The sequence below is a fragment of the Tympanuchus pallidicinctus genome, unplaced genomic scaffold (genome assembly GCF_026119805.1).
Source record: "Tympanuchus pallidicinctus isolate F22 unplaced genomic scaffold, pur_lepc_1.0 scaffold22, whole genome shotgun sequence".
Classification (NCBI taxonomy): domain Eukaryota; kingdom Metazoa; phylum Chordata; class Aves; order Galliformes; family Phasianidae; genus Tympanuchus; species Tympanuchus pallidicinctus.
Window position 1 is genome coordinate 22,790,294 of NW_026294739.1, and position 14,885 is coordinate 22,805,178.

At 48.3% G+C, this 14,885-nt stretch overlaps 3 protein-coding genes across 17 annotated transcripts in view; 2 read left to right on the forward strand and 1 right to left on the reverse strand.

The window, feature by feature from the left end:
* MED12L (mediator complex subunit 12L) overlaps positions 1-14,885 on the reverse strand; it is a 101,920-nt gene that overhangs the window by 28,208 nt on the left and 58,827 nt on the right. For all 15 annotated transcript variants that reach the window (XM_052687478.1, XM_052687476.1, XM_052687468.1 and 12 more), the window contains 4 exons: positions 2,749-2,896; positions 2,210-2,328; positions 928-1,071; positions 239-402 (listed from right to left, as the gene is read on the reverse strand). In XM_052687478.1, the coding sequence (XP_052543438.1) occupies positions 239-402; positions 928-1,071; positions 2,210-2,328; positions 2,749-2,896 (575 nt within the window). The remainder of the gene's footprint in view (positions 1-238; positions 403-927; positions 1,072-2,209; positions 2,329-2,748; positions 2,897-14,885) is intronic.
* Positions 3,739-8,528, forward strand: P2RY12 (purinergic receptor P2Y12). Its single transcript, XM_052687487.1, has 2 exons — positions 3,739-3,891; positions 5,021-8,528. The coding sequence occupies exon 2, from the start codon at positions 5,042-5,044 to the stop codon at positions 6,065-6,067; it is 1,026 nt and encodes a 341-aa protein (XP_052543447.1). The 5' UTR covers positions 3,739-3,891; positions 5,021-5,041; the 3' UTR covers positions 6,068-8,528.
* LOC128082000 (P2Y purinoceptor 13-like) lies at positions 8,470-9,634 on the forward strand (the record flags this gene model as incomplete). The annotated part of the gene is given in 6 exon segments (XM_052685815.1): positions 8,470-8,638; positions 8,641-8,817; positions 8,820-9,062; positions 9,065-9,106; positions 9,109-9,262; positions 9,264-9,634. Coding segments are annotated over 6 exon segments (1,032 nt in total), but the record flags the coding sequence as incomplete, so codon positions are not given.

The window sequence follows — 14,885 nt, forward strand, 5'->3', positions numbered from 1 at the left end:
AGCTCCCACCATCTGCCGCGCTCCCAGGGGTGAGGTCCCACTGGCTGGAGCAGGCTGCAGAGGTGAGCCACTCACACCAGGCTCAGCGTGGCTCCAAGCCGGCTTGCAGCCTTTCAGCAAGGGCCGCTGCTGCAGCTCACAGCGCCGTGCACTGCTCAGCCTCCCCACCTGAACCTAAACACAGATCTTATTTAAAAATAACAACAGAAATACTTTCAGGAAATGAGCTGCCACAAACCCTTCAAAGACTTGTGCAGTTTGCTCCGAGTTGAGAATGAGGCAGGCGTGGTAACGCCGCAGGACGGCGACGATGCACACGCACAGCCCTGTGGTGTAGCTCCCTGCCAGGCTGGATGACTTCAGCAGCAGCTCTGCCTCCACCACACTCAGCTCGTTCAGCAGCTGACAACACACCAGAACAATCAACTGAGAACAACTTCCGACATGTAAAACAGGGGCTAAAAAACAATTAAGGAAAAACTAAACGGCAAACCAAAATGGAATTCTTTGTTTGCCAAAGAACGAGGGAAAGAGGCAGCCAACTGAACTGTGAAGTACAGAACGTGCTCCTCAGAACTGTTTTTCAGAAGCAAACAGCATTTCCGCCACCCAAATGCTTTGCTGTGTAACAAGATGCTTGAGCCTAAAACTGTGAAGCCCATATGAAAATATCTTATGTTAAGAGAATCCAGATTTTTATTAATTACCAAAAAAAGTACAGCTAGCCTTTGTCTGTAACAGTCAAAAACAGGCAGGAGGGGAAGTATCTGGCATGCTGTTTTAGAGGTTAGGAAACTGAAATAGAGGAAAGCACACAGCAGCAGACCAGAAGAATGTGCTGTACAGCACTTTTTTCCTTCTGGTTTCACACTATGCGCATCGCAGCTGTGTCCTGATGCATCCATTCTTAAAACAAACTCTTTTTACCTGTATTGCAAAGTCTATCAGTCCGTTGATATTCAGCGCTGGCTCCATGAGATCAAAGATCAGCTGTATGTGGTGAGCCAAGGGGAGGTGATAGGATGTTCCTGAGGCAAAACTAGTTATTTGTTCGAGAACGTTGCTGGAGATCTGTGAAAATAGAAGTTGAAAGGCTGTATGACATCCAAGGGCTCCTCAAACACGCTAGTGCTCCAAAAATCCTGCTTTGTGACTGCTAATAGCAAGTGACAGCACTCTGTAGATAACAGCAACAACAAATCATGTACAACCACAGAGTCTGTATGTTACTCTACTATTCTGCAAGTCAGATATAATGCTGCTATATTTTCGACAGTGATCATGCAGAAAATACTGGTTTGCTGCTTCATAGCTGAGGGTCAAACTCCTCTTGACAAATACCTGTTTTTAAAATGCAATTTTTGTTTCAAAGAGAGTCCAAATCTCTTTTTCCAACCTATGGAACTGTGATTTTTGTGCAGCGATAACAACTCACACTTCACCCTGCAAACATAATGTGTATTAAATTCATTCCGAAGAAAAGCACTGAAGATGTGTTACAAATTAAATATCAGTCATTCACTGTTAGTCTTTTCCTAGGCTGCTCTCAGGATATCAGAAACACTTTGAAACAGTAACAGCTGGAAGTGAGGAAAGCCTGTGCCCAGACATGGGCAGGTGGGTCCAGACAGACGCCAGGAGCACCAAGCACTCAAGGAAGTTGTTTCTGATCTCCATTCAGCTGCTAAGACAGCTTGTTAATAGCAAAGGCTGAGTACCAGTTTTAACAGCAAGGGACGAACAAACTGTATTATCCAGCTGTTTTCCACAGATGTACTCAAGGTTGCACAAACACGCAGATGAGCTCACCATCCTTCACACAAATGCAGGAACAGACCTTACACATATGCAAGAGATTGGCTGGTAAAACCTAATTTACCAATGAGCCCTAAACAAAGCCATTAGCTGAAACGTAAAATTGACTTCCACATTTTCAACTAAAAAAATCAAATCTATAATAACCCCGAAAGTTTCTTGCAAACAAACAAACAAACACAGTAAATGCAAACAAAAGCATCCCAACAAAACAAAGAAATACCCACAGAAGCAGCATTTTTAAATACCAACACAGCACTTTCTTCTCTTACCTTAAAAGAAGCAGTGATACTCCTAGCATATATAAAACACTTCTTAAAAACCCAGATTTGTCCCCTAATTGATAACTCTACAGCAGAACACAACAGGCCACAATTTTATGTAAGGGAAGTACCTGAGATGTCACCTGATGTTGGTCAAAATATGACAGCTGCTGTAGTTTTGTGAACACAGTCTCTAGAGTTGGAAATGCTTCTTGTTTGTTCTTCCTGGCCTTTTGTCCTTCATCCCCAACTTAACAGATAAAAGATTATTTTGGTCACTTTATATTCAGTGGAGCCCTTGTAGCTATGCATTACTATTGCTTTGTAAGACATTTAACAGTAAAAACATCACTTATGACTACATAAAATCCTTCTTCCCTCAGTTTTCCCACGTAACAATGTGAAAGCTACATTAAGGTCATCAGTGCAAAAAAGGTGACATTCAATAACAACTGAAAAACGGTCACACTGTTTTGCTAGGAAGACAAGCAATGCGTATTGCTGCCTGGCCAGAGCACCAAACTCCAGGCTTTATCCCCACACCGGTGCAGCCAGCCTGGCTGCCATAACGCTGAGCAGGGCAGGGCAGCAGGCTGCACCTCATGCTGGGGCTGCACAGCTCCCATCATCTCTGCTACGGGCTACCAGGCAGCAGTGTGAAAGCATTTACCACCCATTTCAGTAGTACTCTTCTTATTCAGAATCTTCAGGATGTCTTTGGTAATCTTCCTCAGCTGATGTCTTGCTTCATCACGCTCCTTGCCAACACCATAGAGGAGAATCATGCGCTGGTTACACTCATGACTTGAAGATTCATCCTGAAAAGAGCAGGAGGAGTGAAGTCTTTCATCACTGTTTTGTCATCACTTGCAGAAGCCCAGCAGCCCAAACTGCAACAAGCAATACTGAACATTTATTGCAAAAAGCATCTCCTGCGATTATCACTGCAGAGGAAACAGCACCAAGCGAAATCACTGAACGGCCAGGTTCAGAACACAGAGGAACAGATGTCATCTGGGACCACACATCCCGCAGGGACCTACGAACACAGGCCCAGGAGACACACACCATGCCCACCCCCAGCCCCACGACAGGCAGCACTGAGGTCCACCAGCTGCTCCTCACTTCTCTCTATGTACAACCCCACTAAAAAGAAGATGCTGTCCAACTCTTAAGACAGTATTTTGTAAATGCAAAAGAAACTGACGTGTGTATAGTTGACTGGAACTCTAACTAGTTACATTTAGTCTTCTACTACCATGTATCACACAAAGTTGATGCCAAATTCATAACTTTAAAACTGGAAGAACTGCTCAGCAAATTATAGAAGGTGTAAATATTTTTGAATTATAACATAAAATCACCTTCTCCAATCACTGCTTCTCTTTGCACCATGAGACCATTCAGTTTTCAAACAAGGAGGGCTGCATACGAAAGTGCTAACAAATAGGTTCTGCACAAATCACAAGGCACAGCGATGGGAGCACAACTCCACGCTCAGGAAAGCTGTGCCAGCTTACAGAATACACGATACGATCTCCTTTAAAAACAGCAGCTCTATCTGTAGGTCAAAAGTAGGAAGTAAGCCTCTAATTATATAGAAAGTTCTATTTCTCTCTCTGTTCTGGAGGAAACAAAAGCAGAAGCGCTGATGGCGCCACCCGGGATCAGCAGCTGTCCTCCCGGCTGAGGAGCCAGACCCTGCCCGCCAGCAGCCCGGCACTGCAGCACCTGAGGCCCCCCAGCTCCAGGCGTCTCAGAGCGCTGCTGCTGCACCAGGAGCCGCAGCAACCCAGCACGGCAGCACGCTACGGTAATCCCCTCTGATTTCTGCTTGCTTTCTGATCTTGCAGCCTGGGGAATCCTTGCTTTGTTAGGACTGGACGCGGCAGCCGGATCTGAGGCTGACCTTGCTTCCCAAGACAGAGCTCACCCCAGCCAACCGCGCTCACTGCAGCGGCATCGCCGTGCACCCGAAAAGCGGCCCCTGTGAGGACGCACGGCGCCCCCCCGCCGGCACAGCGCGGCCGGCCAGCTCCACGTGCTGGTGGCCGCAGCGCCCGCAGTGCGGCGCGGCTCCACACCGCGGGTCGGTGCTTCCTGCAGTACCACGTTGGGCAGAACAGCCGATTTAGAAAAGCGACAGGAAAAACTAGCTGTGATGCTGTAAATTAATTCCTATACAAGCAAAGCTACGAAAGCCTTCACAGACCATGCTGGCAAACGTGCACCTGCCGCAGCAACACCCCGATGTCAGTGCTGACATCTCAGCTGCAGGGCACCGCCAGCCCCCTCTCCCAGGCAGCCTGCAGTGCCCGGCTGCCACAGCTGTCTCCTGGCCCCAAACCCACACCGGGAACCTGCAGGGCAAGTGGGCGTCCCTGCGTCTGGGGGATGTGTGGGGGGAATGGTAGAGATGGCCTTGAAGGTATCCGACAGTGGGGCTGGGGCAAGAGAAGCAAGAAGGGCATTACATTGACATAGGTCTCTCCCTACCAAATGCGCACCCAGAAGGAGTTCCGCTGCTCCCTCTTTTCCACATTAAGGACGAGGAAAAAGATGCTTGCCTTTCTCCTTGGATCAGAGCACACCTTCAGGTAGCCGCTGCCACAGGCCCCACAGGGCACAGCAGGCGGCACCCAGCTGGGGCTGGCAGCCCCGCAGCCCATCACAGCAGCAGGCCTCTGCCCATCCTACCCCACGCCTCCTCACAGCCCCTGCCAGGCAGGACCCAACAGAGCAGGGCAGCAGTTCCCTCGGCACGGCCATGCCCAGCACTGCCTGCTCCAACCTCACAGGAAAGCAGCGCAGGTGGCAAAGTCCAACAGAAATACTCCCTGTATAAAAATGAGAAACAGACTAAGAAGACTGAAATCAGAAAAGGCATCATCTCCAGCTTCACTGTTCCTTACTTTTCTTCTTCTTTTGTTTTTGTTTTTCAGAAGGAGGGTGGAGAAGACGAAATGCAAGCAAAAGCCACAAGCAACTTCAGCTACTCTATCAATGGTAGCAACTGCACCAGCGATAACAGAATCAGACAGGTCATCTTCCCCTTGCTTTATACTCTTCTCTTCCTGGTGGGTCTCACTATGAATGGCCTGGCAACATGGATCTTCTTCAAAATATCAAGTAAATCCAATTTCATCATCTTCCTCAAGAATACTGTCATTTCTGACATCCTCATGATTCTGACTTTTCCATTTAAAATCCTCAGCGACGCACAGTTGGTACCGTGGGTGCTGAGAGGATTTGTGTGCCAGGTCAGCCAGGTCGTGTTTTACTTCACCATGTACATCAGCATCTTGTTCCTCGGGCTGATAACCATCGACCGCTACCAGAAAGCCACCTCGCCATTCAGAACATCAACCACAAGGAGCCTTCGAGGCGCCAAGATCCTCTCCATGGCTATTTGGATATCGATGTTTACTCTTTCATTACCCAACATGATTCTAACAAACAAGAAAAAAACACCTAAGAACGTAAAAAAGTGTGCCCTCTTGAAATCTGAGTTTGGCTTAGTCTGGCATGAAATCGTAAACTACATCTGCCAACTTATCTTCTGGGTTAATTTAGCAGTCATAGTTGTATGCTACATACTCATGAGCAAAGAACTGTATAAGTCCTATCAGAGGACAAGATCCACAGGAAGACCATCCAGAAAATCTGTAAATCTGAAGGTTTTCATCATAATCGCAGTGTTCTTTATTTGTTTTGCGCCATTCCACTTCACCAGAATTCCCTACACTTTGAGCCAAACAAGAAATGTTTTTGACTGCTCTGCAGTGAACACCCTGTTTTACTTAAAGGAGAGCACGCTGTGGCTGACATCGCTGAACGCTTGCCTAGATCCATTCATTTACTTCTTCCTTTGCAAGTCGTTTCGAAAGTCCTTGCTAGGCATGCTGTGCAAGGCCACCGCATCGCCAGAACTCGGAGCGCAGACAGCAGGGCAGAACGGAAGAGACGACACTGAGGACACCCCACTTTAGCACAAAGGACCACCACAGCCCTGCCCGGCCACGTACGTTTCCCTGGGGTTGGGGAGCAGAAGGATCCTGCTAAGGCTACCCACAATTTCACCTGCGCCTTCACAACCTGCCCTACAGGTGAAACACAGATCCATGGAACCAACATCGCCAGTTGCAGGAAGGACAAAAATCAGAACAACTGAATACAAGGGCACCATCTGCTCACAGGCTCCGCGTCTGACCGAGTTGCTGGGAAAAAGTTTGAATTTATAGTTGGAGCTGTAAGAAAAAAATAAACCAGAGTCACAGAATGCTACTGAACAGAAGATGAGCTGCAGAGATTTTGCAGCTTAATTTGGGCCAGGGGAAAGCCCATGACAACAAAGGAATGGATGTAAATAAACCCCATAACAAATGCAGCTTTTCAGTATGGGAAGTTGCCACTTAGTATGCAATCATCTGACAAACAGAAATGCAGCACATCTGTAGGTAAGCTATTTGCCTGTGCAGATGTTTGGTAACAGCATCATGTTTGGCTTATCTCAGTATATGCTTGCAATTCTTAACACACTGACCAAAAATCAGTAGTTGTACATCAGAGAAAATTACTGCATAGTCAGACTTATCTTCATGCGACTTCAATCTTCAAATATTTCACCTTCATAGATAAAAAATAACTTTTATAGAGGAAGATGCATTACATTTAAAAATGCACAAAGGCTTGATTTGCAGAATATTCAGATCTCAGGGAAAGAAAGACTCACGGTAAAATCTTTACTAATCATTAAGGACTGCTTTCTTGCACTAAACAATAATTTTAACCACTTCTCTTCATTTGGAAAAGCGAGAACAAGCAGGCTGGAATTTTCAGGAACAATCATCATATAAACCCTAAGCTGATGTGATGGATTAGGGCTCATTTATCATCACTGCAAAACAGCTCCCATTCAGAAACACGTGCCACCACCACGTAAGTGTGCAGAACGGCCACCCAATGTCCTGTCCACCCTTCTCTGACAGTTTCTGCCCCTTGGCAGAGCACAGGGAGTCTTCAGGACTGGTATCCAACTTCCTAAAACATTAAAACACAGTTCACACATGTCAGCGCTCAGCCTTGGAGCCGATGCATCTCCCATCACCTGTCAGCACAAATCAAGGGCTTCACAAAGCCTCCTGCACACACATTACACCGCTGTACATTGCAGCATCAACAACAGGGTGTTGTTATTTCCCTGGAACCAGTGTGCAGTCACTTCACTGCATGCTTTCAGCACCCACTTGGGGGCCAGGAGGGACGTGCAAGATTCCCAACACATTGCCCGCATTTCTTGCACCACACGTGGAGGGAAAGTGGCAGTTATCTGGCAGATGCCTCTCCTGATCAGCTGGACTGTTCAAACCGTAGGTCCTGCAGCTCTCTGTGTACCACACAGAGGTCACTGATGCTGCACACAGGCACACAGTACCTGCCTCTGCAGTTGGGAGCAGTGACAAGATATAGGAGAAAACATGATGACGCTGCCTTGGAAATCAGCACTACGCAATGAACCACCTCAGCTTTATGCAGTCCTGGTGCACGACCAGAAGTCAGGGCAGGCAGCTATGGACACACGAGGATGATGGCAGTGAGAAAGGCCACCTTCACCTCTGCCTCTCTGGGGGCTCTGCCCTCTCTGCCCAACATCAACGTTGACATCTGCACAGGCACCTACAGCACAGTGTCTTCACAGATGCAGTCATTTTTCCTTTGTCAGCAGAGAAAGTGGTTCTTCCTGACAGAGAACAAAAGGAAGACGGAAAGGCAACAAAAAACATGATTAAGTAACTCGGGTGATAAATGAAAATCAGGAAGGAAACGACACACCACTGCCAGCAGAAAAAGTCTCTTCTTTCTACACGTTTCCTCGCTGTTATAACTTTGCTCCAGGCTCCTGTCTGCAGAGGAACCAGATAATCAGAGACCCTCTTTGAAACAGCTGCTGCCAGCTGTGCTCAGGTGCTTGCTCTCCCGCAGCGTCCCCGTGGCGCGGTGGAGCTCCTGGCTGTCTCGTTTGCAGACGTGAGGCTGACAGCCAGCAGCATGCACCTTATTCTCAAAAATGTTAAAACCTGTGCTGATAAAGGAAGAATGGTGCGTGCTGGGTGAGAAATACCAGAATTCACTTTCCCAGAGGCACCTGGGGGGCTTTTTAACCACAACCACAAAATCTCTACTCCATACTGGAATACATTTCCATGTGAAGACAAACGGTTCTCCGGGCATTCCACTGCTATAACCTTTCAACTCTTCACTACTCTGCAAACAACCCTTGACAGAATTTTACATACAATGTTGTTGAGTTTAATGCACATTTGACAGATTTTTGTGCATTTGTATAAACCTGCTAATAATAATAACGAGGAATGTGTCATCCTGAATACAAACAGTCATACTTTACATTGTCTCTCCCCTTTTTATCCGAGTCTACTTTGAGAAATGGGAGACTTTGCAAACCAGAGTACCAGCAGTGACTCCAGCAGAGCGCCCTGCTCTGCACCATGACAGCGCAGCCACCCACCGGCTCTGCCCAGCGCTCTGCACGCTCGGCTGCCTGCTGGACTCACACTGAGCAGCCTGCCCATATGGGCTTTCTTCCATACTCCGAGTACATCGACTTTCACTGTCTACCTGAAAAATAACTTAGTGTCTGATTTTACAATGACTCTGATGCTTCCCCTGAGAATCCTAACAGACTCTGGCCTGGGACCATGGCAACTGAAGGCCTTCATCTTTGCTTTTCAGCCATAATATTCTATGACACCATTTATATTAGCACAGTGCTCCTGAGTCTCATTGCTTCTGATAGGTTTCTCAAGATCATGACACCTTTCGGGAAGTTCTGGGTGCAGAAAGTGAGTTCAGCAAAGATCCTCATGGGTCTGGTCTGGCTCTTTTTCCTGGTTCTCTCTGTGCCAAACTTGATCCTATTGAACAAGAAAGCAACGCCACAGTCGGTGAAGAAGCATGCTTCACTGAAGAGCTACCCTGGACTCAAGCTGTTGGTTACATCTGCCAGTTTGTCTCATTCTTAAGCTTCTATTCTATGTAATTATTGCCAAAAAAGTGTACAAGTCTTACTTGAAAACATGGAAGAAAGCAAGCAAAAAGAAACAAAGGGTCGAGGGGAAAGTCTTCATCATTTTCACCATGTTCTTCTTCTGCTTTGCCCCCTTCCATTCCCTACACCCTGAGTCAAATGACAACCCAGATGGACTGCTGCCTGCAGAACCAGCTTTTTGTTGCTAAGGAGAGCACTCTTTGGCTGGCTGCCACAAACACCTGCATGGATCCTTTGATATCCGTGTTCTTGTGCAAACCATTCCTAGCAAAAATGCTACGCGGGAAAGTAAACACACTTCAGAGAACAATTCATATGAACCCAAGAACTGAACTGGACGCAGGAACCTTGGCCATCGAATCTTGATTCTGTAGCTTTGCACTCTGAGTCTTTGCATATCCACAAAGAAATTAAGAAATTTGTTTTACTGGTGCTGTAGAAAACTGAAGGATGGTGGTGCTGTAATACTTAATAAAAAGGGCAGGCTGGATTTCCATAGTTATGCTCGCTCCTTACCCACGGCAGGTGGAAAGCCACCCCTCGAACTGCCAGCTGATGACGCGGGTCTCTCCCCAAACTGCTCCCCTTCTCATTGACACCCTGTCAGTAACCAAAGCTGGGGAAGCCCAGCAGTGTTTGAGATGTGCTGCCTGGCAACAGTGCCGCTGCCCTCAAACCGCAGCGATGTGTATCGCTTCAGATCACTAAGGACTTCACAGCTGCAACCACATCGTTCTCAGCTGCTGCATCAATGATGCTAACACTGATCAGCTTGTAGCCCTGCACTGCTGCTGGTGCTGCGCAGGTAACAAGAGCAGAGGCTTTTCTGACTTGGTCGATCAGTCACATCCACGCCACGTAATACAAGTGGTTATCTAAGAACTAGCGTACCTTCACGTCACTTCAGAACAAGCTATGGAATAATTTTATCTGCTCCACAAAAAACAAACGAAAAAACAACATTTCTTATTAACACTTCTCAGCTCAGTGGCTACAGCTGCTTCTAACAATTACGGCTTATTTGGAGCAAAACACAGAAGATCTCACCCCGGCGCCAGGCTGGCTGGCAGGGCACAGGGAGAGGAGGAGAAACCGCACTTGGCAGAGGAAGGAGGCCAGGCTCCCTGTCCCTGCCCACCTCTAACACAACTACCTTCCTGCCGCCTACCCATTTCCTCACCCTTCCTCTCCACACCCAGAGAGAAGTTAGTAGCAGAGGGCACTGTGGCTCTGCAGCACCTCAGTCCCTGAGCAGCCGCCAAGGCTGGGCCAGCAGAGGCCCCAGGACTGCAAAGGGCAACTGCTCAGGTGACGTGGTGCTGCAGAAGCAGCCGCAGCAAAACACCACCACTTGCTCCCTTCCATTGGCCCTGCTGCTCACTGTAGCCCCACTGCCACCCCTACTGTTCAGTGTGCCCCCCCACACCCTTGCCCCATCCATCACAGCGCGCTCAGAGCAGCGCTCCCACCTGGTTACACCACAGGGACCCAGCACCGTGCCCACGTGTCCCAGAGAGCCCAGCGCGTTGCTGAGATGCACCAGGCCCTATTGCAAACTACCCTTCTCTGGCTCTCTTACCAGTCTGATGCTCACCTCGTATACCAGATGCTATGATCACCACTCAATTGCTGGTTTTAGACTGTCTATTTACAGCATAATACACTTGCACAGGTTGCTCCATAGAGCTTGATTTTTTCAAAGTTGTCTTTAGATTATTGCATATAATTACATGTGTCTTAGGACTCCCTGTCTCTGCCACACAGCTGGATGCATCGCTCAGCAATTTCAGCTCATTGCATCTCCTCCACTAGGCACAGTAGTGCTTTCTTTAACGCAACGCTCATTTACAACTGGAAACTGAACTAATCCCCAGCCAGCTTCCAATTGGTTCTGCACTGCTCTACAGATCAGCATTCTCTCAAATACTGCCTTCTCCTCAGGATTAAGTACTATTCAGGAATTAATTTCTCTCCCTCCCCCCACACACAGTGTTTAAGAGGATTAATTTCGCTACTTTAGTTAAAGGGAACATACCAAATTCTTAGCTGTTAAAACACTCCCCACCTTCGCGACCGCCTGCAGAAAAGCACGTTTTACTGCTCGGAGCGCAGCGCCCCCATGAACGCCGTGCGCCCTGCCAGCACGCAGCCACACACCCGCAGCCTGTGCCTATGGGAGGGCAGGGGTGCTCCTCAAGCAAGGGCTGTGCTGGAGGTTCCCGAGGAGCCCGAGTCACCTGTTGTGCTGCAGCCTCTCAGGACGGCAGCGAGCAGCCGGTTCCCAAGGTCTGCTGTGGGGAAATGGTCGCTGACTGGGGGGAGAGGACATCTCGTTGATCTGCTTTCAGGGGAAGCCCCCTAAATTCCAACAGTCTGACAGTTTTTAGATCCCTGCCTCCAGACAGAAGTAAAAACACCTCAGCATTTCAGTCTCTCTAATTTTGAGGCTCAAAAAAACAGCACAGTGCTACTTTCTCTCTCGTTCAAGCAGAGGTGAGCTCAGAGCAGCCCCACAGCAAGCAGCCAGCAGCAGAGCAGCACCAGGGCTGCCGGGGGGCTCCGCAGGGCTCCTCGGTGCCACCTGGGAATCTGTCTCACTCCCGTCACACTTAAGGCACACTCAGAACAGCTGCTATTTTTCCAAATCTGAATTTCCCCCAACTTAACTCAGAAAGGTGCTGACACCCGTGCCCCAGTGCTGCTGAGGTATGACAGCAGTTACACAGCACAGAGCAAAGCTGCACCATCCTGACCTGGCACACACAGCCCATCATCGTCGAGATGCAGCACTGAGGCTTTTTCTTTCCACAGCCAAGTTCGCATTTGCTTGGCTCGTCCACAGTCCAGACGAGGAGCCCCCACAGCCCAGAAGTGGGAAGGCTGGCAGCTGGCCTTGGACTTGTTTGGACAGATGAGCCCACGGCAGGCTCCCAGGCTCTGGCTTCCCATGAAAACTACTGACACTCGTTCTAAACATTTCACAGGTTGTTGGGTTCCAGAAGGGGAACCATGGGGCACCAGGAAGACAAGTTTTGTAGGAGGTGCATCTTATTCGGGTGCACAAAGACTAGCGTATAGTTCTTTTTACTTACTATTTTACTTGCTCCTATAAAATAAAAGAAAGCCACTGCCAAAGACACCTACAATTTAGCCCTCCAGATTTTGAATCAGAGGGACCGTAAGCTCATTCATGAACATCTCAGTACAAATTTTGCACTTTACACACGTCCCGACTGCCCAGCACCAATACCAACCCCTCCACCAGCACTTCTGTGACCCAGTTTTGAGAAAGCTCCCGTGATACACAGCATACTTCAGTTCACTTGGAATACAGAAAGAAGATTTGCATTGTGAATAAGAGCTGGGAAGCCAAGTCCAGCAGCCAAGATACTCCCCGTATGACTGCTCATGAGCAAGCAGGGCCAGCAGGTTGCATGTGAAGACTGCAGGCTCTCAAACTGACTTCTGGTCCCAGAAGGGATCATCAGCCACAGCGCAGCTGGAGGGAGTGCAGCGCAGCATAAGGACGGAGAAAGAAACAAGCTTTCTGAAAGTGAGTTCTTAGCTCCCTGCCTTTCAATGGCAGCCACCAAGCAGGTGCTGCATCAGACCTCCATAGGAAAGGAGGTGCTGGAGGCTCCCAAGGCATTTCCAGGACTCAGCACCTCCTGTACACGGAAGCATGGCACACCAGGTATCACACCAGTGCTGCAAGCTCTCAGAATTCCACCATTTTTTCTTTTTCAAAAAAGAAAAAGTGATTCCCATTATCTGGGTGGCTAATCTGCTTAAAAAGTAAGCCCACAGCTTGTACTGCCAATGTGATAGTAACGAGTTTTACAGTAAAGCAACACAATAATAAAGTTGTTCAGACTCTTATGTCATCTGAGAATTGCTCAGTAACCATCAGAACACAAGAAGGGGCACCCAGCCTTTGAGCCACGACAGAGTTACAGGTCAGCCCTCGGCGTCTCATGCACCACAGCCCCGCATCTCCTTGGCGCTGCTTTTATGTAAGCGCCATCCACTGCATCTCCCTTCTGTGTGCAGACCTGCCTAGACCTGCTCCCACCTGAGAACCACCACACAGCTTCTCCAATTTAACAGCCTTCTGGGGATGCCGCAGCAGAGCTCATTACCTCCTTTGGTTTTACTGATATATCAAAAGACAGAGATTTTACAGAAAAGTTGATGTGCAATCACACCACATTCAAAAAACAAAAGTACGGGACACCAAGTACTGAACACTTGGATCTCTGTAAGAAATTGCTTTTCTTTTCCCTTTTTTTCCTCCTCCCTCTTCCCCACAGTACTTCCCACAGCACTGTTTAAGATCCCAAAGACATCCCCAGTACAGAAGATGCCTGAGGTCCCAAAGCAGACGCAGCAGCACATGGCTGCCCACTGCTGTGGGCACAGACACAGCAATGCTGGGAGCACGACCAACTCATCGGGTCAGTGCCTGAGCTCAGCAGTCCTTAGAGCAGCACAGACTCCAGATACTGGAATTCAGGGTTGTGGTGGCAATGGTGATGAGGAGACGGTTGGACTACATGATCTTATAAGTTGTTTCCAACCTTGTGATTCTATGATCGCAGAGAGTGAGTATCCATTGTGAAAAAAACTGAATGGAAGAGGTAGATTTCTCTTGCCACATCCAAGCTGAGTGCAAGCAACAAAGACCACCAGTTAATGTCAGAATACCCAGCTCCTGAGATCAGATCACATTCTGCACAAGTGTAACTTGTGTTCCTGCTGGCTTCTTTTGCATTATCTGTTTTGCCTTGCAAAAGCTGGTCTTCAAAGATGAACCTTGTCAGAAGTCTCCTGTGATCAGGGACTGTATCTGATTAAGGTCCTGAGGCAAGTGAGAACCTTACAGATTGCCCAGGAGTGAGCAGAGAGCAGAAATGCGAAAATGACTGCAGGATTTCCCTGCACGCACAGCCAGAGGAAGCAGTGCACCACGGGTATGGCAGCTGGTGGGTCTGGCTCTGGCTCAACAAGGCTCCAGGCAGCTGCCAAAGGAACTTGTGCAGAAGGCTCTGATGTCAGAAAAGTAGGGCTGGGGGTTCCATCACCCACAGCTTGGGAGAAAAGAGAACAAAGTGTGCACAGCGAAGTCCAGGTGGAACAGACACAAAGGTCAAGGAAACGCGACGTGGCAGCTGCTGCTCAGCAAGTGCAGTTTGGAAGATGAATTTTTCTCCCGAAGACTTAATGGAGGGAGGGTGCTGCCTGTATTTGTTTTCTATTTAAGAAAGCTGCAAAAGTGGGAAATCAATCGCTTCATCCTCCTCTACTGACACACAGCAACATTTCCCCTTCCGTATCTCCTTCAGTGCATATTTCAGTGCTCCCAGGCACCTCGTTCCCCTGCTTGGGATGCACACCAGGACTGGCAGCAGCGCACTGCACGAGCCAGTGGGCGAAGGGTCAGCCTCAGAGAGCACGGTGACAGCAGGAAGCACGGAGCCAACAGGCAGTCCAGTCATTTTAGCCGAAATAGTTACAGGCTTCACATTTCACTTTCATCCTACCTTTGGATGAGAGAATCTGTTCAAAGCACAACATTAAAGACGTCTAAATGCAGTCAAATTAATAACTGACATGATAATCTTGATTAGCAGGTATTTGCATCCAGCCAGCACCAGAGTTTTCAGCCTCGCATTCAGTTTGCGCTCCCTCACAGACAAACAGTCCCAGCTGGAAGGCACGGCTGCTCAGGTGGCAGCGCTCTG

Excerpts from the sequence above, each read along its gene's own strand:
- P2RY12 (XM_052687487.1), top strand. The coding sequence starts at position 5,042 with ATGCAAGCAAAAGCCACAAGCAACTTCAGCTACTCTATCAATGGTAGC.